Source organism: Cryptomeria japonica, chromosome 7 (genome assembly GCF_030272615.1).
Source record: "Cryptomeria japonica chromosome 7, Sugi_1.0, whole genome shotgun sequence".
In the NCBI taxonomy this organism is placed as follows: Eukaryota; Viridiplantae; Streptophyta; class Pinopsida; order Cupressales; family Cupressaceae; genus Cryptomeria; species Cryptomeria japonica.
In genome coordinates this window covers 754,499,068-754,511,388 of record NC_081411.1, presented here as the reverse complement: position 1 = coordinate 754,511,388, position 12,321 = coordinate 754,499,068, and the positions used below count along the sequence as shown (strand labels likewise).

General features: G+C 35.9%; 1 protein-coding gene across 2 annotated transcripts in view; it reads left to right on the top strand.

The window, feature by feature from the left end:
• The window catches only part of LOC131076408 (transcription factor RF2b), a 76,620-nt gene that overhangs the window by 34,275 nt on the left and 30,024 nt on the right, over window positions 1-12,321 (top strand). For both annotated transcript variants that reach the window (XM_058013573.2, XM_058013574.2), the window contains one exon: window positions 7,182-7,266. In XM_058013573.2, coding sequence (XP_057869556.2) covers window positions 7,182-7,266 — 85 coding nt within the window. The remainder of the gene's footprint in view (window positions 1-7,181; window positions 7,267-12,321) is intronic.

The following is a 12,321-nucleotide window of genomic DNA, read 5'->3' as shown; positions in this document are numbered from 1 at the left end:
CCATGAATCCATAGTTACTGATTGAACTTCTAACTTTTCTTTTAATTCGGCCTGTTTTGTTCACTAGAGCAAGTAAGCTAACTTAATCAATGGGATCTTGTGTTCATGTTTTGAATAGACTTCCTTATCCATTGTTGTTGAACAGGCAACAATCTGTCATAACATATCTTCATCCTGCAGTTTTGTACAAGGTGAGCTACTTTTTCAACTACTGTTGTGAGTAGCTTTGTTAGTTTTTTGACATTAACAGATCATCAGAAGTGGCCTGCAAATCCTGGATTACCTCCATATTTAATTGCATGAGTTTTTAATCTATTCAATCAGTTAATAAATAAAATAGAAAGGTAGAGGATTCCTCACTTCCTCTCAACCCCACATCTTCTATTTAGCTTGATCAATGCTGACTGAAGGTATAAACTTGTGTGGCTGTGTTATCACAATTCTCTGACATGCTGAATGGGGTTGTGATGTATCTGACTGCAAAGGTGTTGAGTCAATCAAATTGTGCCGATATCGTGACAGTTGGTGCAACTAATTTGTTTTATATTTATTTGACCACTTAAAAAGGATTTTGAAGTAACACTGTATCAGGCTTGAATTCTGTGTATGACTGCTCAACTTCAAGAGGCAATTGTTCCATGTGAAACTGAGATGGATGGGGGGAAGCAACATCAATAGAAAATGGGGAATTATTTAATTTATTTGACATATACATCCATTGGTAGATTATTTCCTCTGTAGTGCCTTCTATGTCCAAATTGTTCCTTCACCAGTTTCTAGTTTCCTATGAGATAATATGTAAATGATAGAGTTTGGTTCTAGAATCTGTTGGATGGATTAACCTCATATACTTAATTTGCATGAAATTATAAATTATATAATACAAATCCTCATTTTATATCTTATTGCTTGTTCACTTTTAGTAGAATTATAAAATTGATACGGGATACAAGTTTGATGTTTATTCTTTAGAATTCCTGTTGGATGAACCTCGTTTAATAATAATTGATAAAAGTAAAACAAAAACGCTCCTACAAATGTAAGAGAATTTCCTACTTTATCTAATATGATAAACCATAAATCTATAAAGCGTTTGTCAATAGGTGGCAGACAAACGGTATCCTTTTGCCTATTATTATAGAGTATTCAGTTTTAAACGCCCTTCATAACCTACAAACAAGTAATCTATTATCTGAGTATAATACCGAATATAGAAGCAAGCAGTTCTTAGTTCTCTGGTAACCTCAGTGGCAGGAAGCTGAAAGTAAAGAGATGGTACCAGCAACAATTGATGGCAAAGTAATTTAGCAATGTCCTCTCTATGCACTTTGCCCAATCGTTTCTGCTTTCTTTCCATCATTGTATCTTAAATGAAGGTATCAAACAATTACAAACATAATGCTATGATGATCTGCAGATAATCAACACACAAAAATACAGAGATAGTTGGAGGGCACACCAAAATTCCTTTGTCGAAATTTATTGATCCAAACTACACATGTATACAATAGGATTCACAACTGAACCCAACTAATCAAGCAACTAATGTGAACAACTACTTGCTAACAACAACTAATATACTAACATTATTAATGAATAAAATTTCATTCTCCTCCATAATGAACATTGTAGAGAAAGAAGTAAAAAAAAATGTTCATTAGTTTATCCTGTTTCTCCCCCATAATGAACATTTGGATGAACACCAAGTAAACTACGAAGTGCCTGAAAGCGATCATGAGAAAGGGGCTTTGTGAAAATATGAGCAATTTCTGTCGCAATGGAACAATATAAAAGTTCAATTGAGACTTGCTGAACCAATTCATGAATGTAGTGGTGTTGGATGTCAATGTGCTTAGTCCTGCTGTGGAACTAATTTGAAGAGTACTTTGATTGTCACAGCAAAACATCTTGGGACCATCTAGGAGTTGCTATGTATCCTGCAACATTCTCATCAACTAAACAGCCTGACAAGTAGCAATAGTGGCAGCTTTGTATTCAGCCTCTGCAGCAGAAAGAGAAAAAGTGAGTTGCTTCTTGGATATCTAAGAAATGACAGTAGAACCAAGACTAAATGTATAACAAGAAGTAAGCTTCCGATCATTTACAGAGCCAGCTTAATCAGAATCAATACACTCAACCAATTTACTCTCCTTGGAATTTTGAAAATAGATACCATAATGCACTGCCCCTTGAAGATACCTGAGAATTCTTTTAGCAGCACTCCAATGTGTCTCCTTAGGTTTGGACATGAATCTAGTGACCAGGCCTACTACATATGTGATATTTGGTTTATTAGTGGTCAAATAGAGCAAACTTCCAATTAACTATCTATAGAGAGTGGGACACACAGAAGGAGAATCATCAGAAATGGACAACTTAATTCCAACTTCCATAGTTGTAGCCACAAGGTTGAAATCTTGCATACAAAATGTAAAATTCCTGAACTATGATTGGTTTAAGAAAGACTCAAGTGCAGAATACACGCATTAAGTTCAACTCAGCAGGTGGAATACTTTAAATGGTTTATTGTCTTATTACACAAATCTCAATTGCTGATTAACATAATATTTACCAACAGGAAACTGAATCATCTTTATTCAATGCTTTTGATAACAATTGATGAAATATTCCATCAATAAAATGAGTTAAGAATTCTTTTGGTGCACCTGATGAATACGCAGTGAAGGTCGTTGTTCTTCCGCGTGGTGCCAAACGTAATGCCAAATACTTGTTGAGAGTCTTCAAAACACGATAAACCATTCAACCTCCGATTATTGGAAGTCACCCACAGTTCTTCCGCAGCAATTCCGCAATATAGAATTCATCATCTTCCACGAAAACGACCTCCTTGCACGGCAACGCGACCTTGCTACATAGTCACGACTTGGCTGAACACCCTCACGGGTTACGGGGCACAGAGAGTGGAAAACGCGGCTGCTACACACCTTCACAGGTTACGGCACAGAGTGTAGAAGATGCGGATTTCACTTAGCATTTGGTGGTGCACGGGAGGAAGGAAAACGCCCCCGATAATCTGTAGTTTTCACGTGGTTTGGGGTCTACACAAGCGTGCAACTCTGACAAGCTCGTTTCAAAGTCCCAACTCGGCTCTTCTCAAAGCTCTCGCAACCAATAGGCCAGTGGTTAATTGGCGAAAGGCATCAATCCACTGTGCAATTTTGCACTAAGGCAAATCATTTTCTATTCCGCCATGAATGTTTCCTGCACTGCCATCTTTTTATTCGTAATAAGTTGGTTAATTTCCCGTAGGAAACTACTTCAATAGTTAAGAGTAATCTTGGTGTTTGTCACTTTATTCACAAAAGTATTAATAATATTGTTTGTCACTTTATTCACCAAACTATTAATAATATTAATTATTTATATTAATCTATAGCTAAGATATTAATATAAAGTAATTAATATTGTTTCAATTTTACTTTTTGTAACTCAATTATTAGGGAACTTCACACAAAACCTCCGAAGAAGATTGGAAACATACTTTAAGTTTATGCTATGACAAAAATACACCATCTGTATGTTGCCAAACTTCAAGACAAAGAAAGTAATGCATCTGTCCTAAATCAGTCATTTCAAGTTCTAAAACCATAGTTGCTCTAGATGCAGGAAACAAAGATGAATTATTCCAAGTGTGTATTAGTTCACCCACATATAAAACAACAATTAGATTATCCTTACCATAAAGACCCTTCTTCAACTTGCAAACAAAATGTTCTTTGGAAGGCGCTTCAAAACCTTGAGGTTGAGAAATGTTAAGTTATTCATCAATATAACCATTCAAAAATGCACTGTTAACATCCATTTGATAAACATTCCATTCGTTTTGAGTAGCTAAAGACATGACAAATAGAACAATGCCCATCTTGGCTACAAGAGCAAAACATTTGGTATAGTAAATACCTTCCTATTGAGTGTACCCTTTTGCAACCAATCTAGCCTTATATTTATCAATAGTTCCATAAGATTTATATTTAGTTTTATATATCCATTTTGTATGAACAGCATTCTTAGTAGTGGGAAATTTGACCAACTTTCAAGTGTAATTTTGCTCAATGGATGCCTCTTTATGGCCGCAATTCACTCTTCTTTTTGCACTGGCTTCTGCAAAATCTTTTGGCTCATCATTCGGCATAACATGAATCATGAGAGCATAGTTAACTTTTCTATGGAAGCTTATAGTCATCTGATCAAAATAAGTGTCTAAAATGAGTGATGGGGGATGTCATGTCCCCTCCTTGATCATTATTTATAATCTAAATGAAGCAATTATTATTATAAATTAATATAATCAACAAATGTTTATTTGAAATTATTAATATTTATTTATTGATAAATAATATTTTTTTGAAATATCCAAATAAAATAAATTAATATTATATTATAAACAAATATAATAATAAATAAATTCAGAAAATATATGTAACAAAAATAATATAAAAACTGCCTTCATCCTCATCAATAACCTGCAAAATAAATAAAGACCAAGTGGACTGCAGGGGTCAGAGTTGTCCCCTAAGCTGTAGACAATGATAATTAGTCAGGAGTATCAATAATAAATTGGTTAAGTAAGTCTAATGTTAATCATCTGCAATAATAGGCAGTAGTTTACTAAGTTTCAATGGGAGACAATGATTACACAAGCAATCTAATCACCAATGCCTCCTAAATAACCCAAAAGACACGATCTGATTAGCATACCAATTATTATGAAGAAGGTCAGATGTGTCCTATCAACATATTAATGTTAACAACTGATACGTGGTTGTTATTGAGATAACAAACCTCATTTAGTATATTATGAAAAGGCACTTTAGATTAAAGTAAGCGATTCCTAAAAGAACCGAACATGTCTTATAAAGAGTTCATGGGAATTAATTGAAGGGGAAGGAAGAGAATATGGGAATGTTTTACGGGGGAGGAGCAGAAGTATAGGATTATCATTCCAATTAGGGGTCAATAAGACATAGCAGAGACACAAGGTTAACTAAAAGAGAAGACGATCAGAAAATGACAATCATCTCTCATATATGTTTATTTGCACAATCGCAGAGATTACATTTTGAAACAGCGGTTGTGTATATAATATATATAATCCAGTCACTTTTCATATACAAATAACATTACTGGTCTACTTCATTATAGTTGTACTAAAAGAGGATAGGTTTGCAGCATTCCCTGGTCGATTTATATCCTACCATCAGTATTTATATCAGGCTTCGTAGATGCCGAGTCCCTAATAATCTTGTAAGGGTTAGAAGGTTTAGAGGCAGTACCTTTAAACTTCTTCACTAAAACTGCCTAATTGACAATCAAAGAAAGGACATAAAATATATATTCTATATATCAATACGTTCCAGAGCAGATCAGAACTTTTATTAAGTTACAGGCAGTAACATCCTTGTTCTTGGTGGCATGCACAGGGATGTGCTTAATACGCATGCTTAAAACATGATATCTAGTAATGGTTTTTATGCAGAATTTAATAGTAATATTAATATAGACTGCAACACACATGACAGTCATTCTTAATTTCATATAAAGTGGCAGACCAGATCTGATGCATGTCAGATCTTTCTGTCCTTACAGCCACTATTATAATTGATGATTTTTTGGCCAGTGGTGTTATTATTAATTTATATAAGAGGTAATTAATAAATAGGTTACTAATAAATATATAAATGATTTATAATATAATTTATAATTCATTTATTTGTTTATTTACATGTTCAAATCAGAATAAGGATTATATATATAGACATATATGTATACATAGTGTCTAAATCAGACAAATAAAAATATTAGATTTGGTTCATGTTAAGATGGAATTGCTTACTAATCAATCTAGTTTAAGTCATAAGTATATGGGAATAGATTAATTATGGTTAAAACAGGCCTAAAATTAGTAGGGGACATTACAGGGGATGATTTTCCTTAGTTCTTTTTGGGTATTTTCTGATATCTCCTAGTCTCCACAGTGGAGGATGAAGGTTCCACATTGTCAGTGACTTCTGATTCACCGGACATAAGTAGATGAGAGTCCTCTTTGCCTACATCATTCGCAGGAGGGTTAGATTTCTTATAAGCAATCTCAATATTCTTAGGCTTTTCATCGGGAGCATATTGTGCTTTTCCATCAAATATGACATCTCTACTTATGATTAATTTGGCAGAGGCAGGCAGGATGTTGGATAAGTTCTGGAGTATGGGTTTACACATGCCAAGTGCTCTGATACCAATTGAATGTATCAAACAACAAATAATATCCTAATGATGATCCTGCAGATTGTCAACACAGAAAAATGCAGAGATAATTGGAGGGCACACCAAACTCCTTGTTCAAATTCATAGATTCAAATTACACATTTATACAATAGGATTCACAACCGAATCCAACTAATCAAGCAACTAATCTAGCAACTAATCTGAACAACTACCTGCTAACAACAACTAATCTACTAATAATGTCCATTAACGAATAATTACTTTCATTACGTTAGTCCTAACTCCTAAGTAAGTTGTGATTATTCTACATAAACCAGAAAAATGGGCTGCAGAAATACGTGCTGCATAACTGACAATTGCAAAGCTTCAAGTGAGATGGCATGATGTCATATTTTAAGCTCCAAATTTCCAGAAATGTTAAAATTAATCTGTCTTTCTTTCTTGCTGTGTCTTAGCCAGTTTTTTTTTCCTGATTTTAAATATCTTTATTTCCTAAATTTAAAATTTCAAACCACATAATGTATTAATGTATTTTTAAACAAGGTTTAGAAGAGATTTAAGGGGAATTTTGTTTTTTGAAATATTGCTTGGTATGTTGAACAAAATACAGTAGGCTAATCTTATGGGCAAACGTTAGGACAGGTAAGCTCAGCTGGATTCTTAGATATTGCCAACATTTATAGCTTTGAAATTCAGACGGAGGCATGTTGCACACATAGCACAAGTTTAAATTTGCTAGTAAATATATGTAGGAACGTGGGAAGTGGAGCTCCAACACTTTTTTGGGGTTTGATTTTAGATAGTTCATTCTACTTTATAGCAATTAAGGTTTTGAAAATGTATGCATGTACTCATCATTTTATTTTCTTCCTATCTGTGAGTATAACTGCAAGGCAGACAGTGGATCCCTGATATATTTGGGTGTTTTTCTTGTCCAGAGAGATACTTCAGAATTAAGTACTGAGAACAGTGAATTGAAATTGCGTTTACAAGCCATGGAACAGCATGCACAACTTCGAGATGGTAAGTTCTGTTCCTTGATTTTCTCCAAGAGCTTTACTGATGTTAAGGTACTATGTTCTATTTGCTTGGTCTATATATTGTATTTGTGAGGATTACTTTCCTGACCATTTACTGCTCTTTGCTTTGTTTAAAGTAAAACAAGCCGTAAGTCAACTCTTGATGAGATGAATTTGAATATCATAAAACATATATGTTTTCTTCATTATATTTGATTATTTACTCAAATTGGACATGTAGTCCACCTAGGTGATCATTCTAAAGCTAGTATAACTATCCGAGCTTGTAGTCTTTCCTATTGTTAAGTAACTCAAGCCACCTGCATGCTATTGCCCTGTAGCTGCTGGTGGAGTGGTCCATCTCTCTCATCTAATGGATAAGTTTGGTGGCTAAGCTAATGAACATGGATAGAATCTGAGGATGAGGTTTGCCACAGATAATTGTGAACCTACTTAGACCTACACCTACTATTAAGTTAGGTAGTTGCCTCTTTAGCCTTGAGATAGCGTGTTGAACTATTTCCATTCATCACACTTGACAACATTTGGCTTTGAGAGCTTGACTGATGCTGCAATAGCGACAATGGACAATCACTAGGTTAGGTTGTGAACCAAATAAATACTTTGCTTGCCCTTGAGATGGATGTGGGTTAGGATTGGTTTGGTGGTTTTTACTAATGGGACAGAGGTTCTAGTGTGGGCCTTGGGTTTATATTTATAATCCCCTTGGATGGTAGGATAACTTAGCAATAGGAAATTTTTTGGTAGTAGTTCTTTTGTTGAGGGAGGTTGAAGCATTGTTTTCTATTCTATCTCCTATAGCAATATCCAAAGAAAGTGGGATTTCATTTACAAAAGTAGTTTCCATTGATAGTGTGGGGGCTCTTGTTTATTGGTAGTAGTTCTTTTGTTGTGGATGTTCAAGCATCATCTCTTATTTCTTCTCCTTTGTCTGTGTTTGGCAGGTGGTTAGACATTCTTAATAGAAAACTCTCCCTTCCTTTGAAGGATAAATAAAGGAAGGTTGATTTCTATTATTGGAGATTCCTTCTCTAATGCACTTCTATTACTCATATTAGTGCCTCCTTGCTGATTGAAATAGGGATGACGGGTTTCAATATTCACGTTCAGTTCTTTCAATTTTCTATGTTGGCTAGGCTTGTGAACAACTTGATTTTGGAGAATTTAGAGTTGAGGTGTAAGCATCATTGAACCACTTGATTTTTGATTTTCACAAATTGAGGTTTAAAGTTAAACTCTATTGTAAAAAGAGAGGGAGAGGCATAAGCTTGATTTTTGTGTTGCAAAAATCAAGAGCTGAGCCTTGAGTGGACCACTTTTGGAGAATTCAAAATCAAAGCATAAGTGAAGTTAACCAATAACAAGGGGAGAGGTACATATAATTGTCCATTCTTAACAAAGGACCTTGACCATCTATAGTAGGGGCACATGACTAATGGGACATCATGCTTTGTTAGTGGACTACATTTCATGAAATTCCTATGCATGCATCACACCGGTGTGAACTTATAAAATACTGTAGGGAGCCTCTAATGCCAATGTCAATCTTTCTTGGTTAGCTAGGTAAGAAGTGGTTCAATTCGATATGAGGTGAATGATTGAGTAGCTAGCACTCAGTGGTTTTTTAACAAAAAAAATCTTTGGTAATGTAAGAAAAGAAAAATTAGTTGGGAAGGAGAAGAATAAAAAAGAAAATATTTTTCCTTACAATGTTGTTGAAAAGCATCCCTTCTCCTAGAATTATAGGGTCATTTTGCTAAGTTCCTTCAATGTGGTTTGCAAGTGCTCTATTATACTCTATTCTTTCACCTCTATGGGTTTGGGGTACATTTAGTTCATTGGGAGGCTCTATCCATCCAAAGTAGGGTACTGCTTGTGGGCAATTGCATTCTTTGCCTTGATTTTGTTTCTAATTTCTTGATCCATCTATTATGTCTATTTGGTTGGTTTTTTCACTTAGCTTTGGGTGCATGGGGTCTTACCATCTAGTTATAGGTATTGTACATCTTCATGGAGAATTCAATTGTATTGGAGCCATGTTAGAGACAATAGGATAGTTGTTACACTATTTGTCCAGTTTGCAACCCCCCAACTATTGAGGTCAAGTGGTTTGTTATTGCTCTTACCTTGGCTTCCTAGTTTCTCCCTTGACAAATTTTTAGCTAAAGCCCAAGGGGTTTAGATTGTGATTTATTCAACCCACTATCCATGTAAGGGAGGAGATTGACTTTACTTGTTTGTTTTACCATTTGAGTGAAGAGAGACCTATCAAATATTTAGTTTATACCAATTAATGATTAGCACTAGTGACTTCTTCCAAAATAAGGAAATCCACTCATGCAGATCTACTAGTTTGGGTGAAAAATTGGAGAATTTTCATATTAGCATGTGTTTCAACAGAAAATCCTTCCTCTCCACCACTCTTGAATCCATAATAACTATTAGAGACCTGTTTAAAATTGAGATCCATCCCTTGTTAGAATCCAAGGTAACCTCCCCCTCTCAAGATTTACTGCATCATGCCTCTCAAAGTTAGGCAATATTTGCAACTGCAGAAGCTCTAGTGACAAGATCACCATTGCTAGAGCCAACAACAATTTTGCATCTATCTATTCAAGTTGAGCCCTTAGCCAATTTAACTGGGGGCATTCTAGGGAAAGGATTGTTAGCAAAATTTCCAATCCCTTCAACTGCTCACATCCTCTAGAGGGGGGAGATCTTTGAAAGGCTCATGGGAGAGGCAAAAAACTCTTGAGTTCCATAACTAGGCAAACATTCTCTATTTGAGTCATGCCACTATCAATGATTTCCGCATTCCTTGATGTGTAATACAACCAATCTCCATGTAGCCTTGGCAACCAAATTGTTTGGATATTTCTTCCAAAAGGCAAAAATCCTAGCCAGCGACATAGACTTTCCTAGAACATCTAAAATGGTGGAATTAGATGAAGAGGTAGGAATTGTTGACGTGTTTTTTATGACTACGTCGAACACAGAATAAAGTTGCCTAACGGTCACTTCATTCTCTCTTGATCAAAGTACGATTGCATGCTAAGATTGCAAGAAGTTCAAACAATCGACTCCAAGGTTCCTTTATGCTACGGACGTGACTCAGTTGGTTTATGTGATTGCTGGTAATCCAAGGGGCCTTACGTTTGTATCATTCTTTCACTTCTTTGTTGTGGCTAGAACTCCATCATCGAATATGGCAATTCTGCGATGCTGCTGCTTTGAACGGACTAAAATGAACTGAAAGTAAAAGGGAAAGGGTTTTAGAAGGATCTAAATCTACTCCTAAGGGCAGTGATAACAATGAATCGTGCTCTGGTGGACAAATTCCAAATAAACCAAGCTCTGCTTCGCCAAGATCAACTACAACTCCGCAAGAACCGGTGCAATCTTCTGGGGATGCTAGAGGATTTTCAAATCGAGAAAGTACATTTGAATACCCAAAAACGGCGCAATCCAAACGACTATCCACAATCGAACTTAGCACAAACTTAGGGGGCTCAAACTAACTTTACACTGCAACTTACAATCAGCAAGATGCAAAAAGTATGAACCTTGGAAATTCATCAGACACCATTACATTCTCCATTGAAATCAAAGCACTTTACTATTTCTAATCTAAGTGAGGAAGGTGAAACCATGCAAGCTTTGAAAAAATTATTTAAGTGGACACCATCAGAGAACAATGTTTCACTGTTATTATCTCAAAACTTATCACAACAATTTCATACAAGTCTCCCTCTTTTTTACAAATGAGGGGGGTCACCCCTTTATATAGGCTTCAAGCCCTGGCTACATGTAAAACCCTAATTAGGGTTTTCCCAAAAGATTCTCCACTCAAGATACAACAAGGTGGGAATCAACAATAAATACCCCATAAAGCCCATATACAATTAATTATAATCCTGCCGAAAATGGCACTCATAAAGCATTAATTAACCATTACATTTAAAAAGTGCCCACTATGCAATGAATGTACCCTCATGCAAAAATCGCCCATGATGCCATAAATGCACCATCATCTCCTAAACGTGAGGCTGCATGCAGAAGGAATCTGCCATAAATTCAACATGCAATGACCGGGTCGCCATTTGGTCAAATATTCCGGTAATGAATGCGCCACTCTATTGCCACATGTTCAATAGATCCTCGCCATGCAAGTGGACCTCGCCGTCGTATATTCGCTCGTGCACATCTAGAATTGTTGGAGAGAGAAAATTTGATTCAGGAAGAATTTTCTTGAAGTCTCTTCAACTTTCCTTGCTTGGAGAAGGGTTTCCATCAATTTTCACCATCTCCTATTTTTTAGGAATTTTGCACAAATTAGGGTTTCAAGTCCAAGAGGAAGAGAATTCTCCTATGAATCCAAATCTATGAAAATTTTGAAATTTGGATGTGATTTGGTGTCTAAAAATAGGATTTTTCAAAATTATTCCCGAGGGGATTTCCTGCATTTCCATTCCTCCTTGACCCTCGAAATTCTCCTTTGCCTTGGAAATTTCCATTCCGGACTGTCAAACTTAGGCGTGGAACATGGAATTCAGCTTGGTGAAGGAATTTCATTATTTCCATGCCTTAGAAAATTTTCAACTTCCTAACTGGGCTTGGAATTTTGACTTTGATAGAGGAAATTCATCCCTCCCATGTCCTTCCTTGACATTGGATTTTCGCGTGCCTTAGACAAATTTTCAGTTTTCCAACTTAGGTGTGGAATTCACTCTTCATGGTGTAATTCATCATTTCATCCTTACCTCAATTTAATGCTCCTCCTTGGTCTAGGGTGCAATTCTTCACAAGGCAAGGAATTTTTTCATTTTGCAATCTTCCTTGGTCATCATGTCTTGGCGCCCTCCTGAAGAATAGGGTGCAAATTCCACTTGAGCATGTATTCTTGCATTTTTCAACTTCTCTAGGAGCACTCCACTTTGGCGCCCTTCCATGTCTTAGGGCGGAATTTTCACCCGAGGAAGGAATTCATCATTTTGTCCATTGTCCATGAGCATACCCTTTTGGCGCCCTCCACAATGCT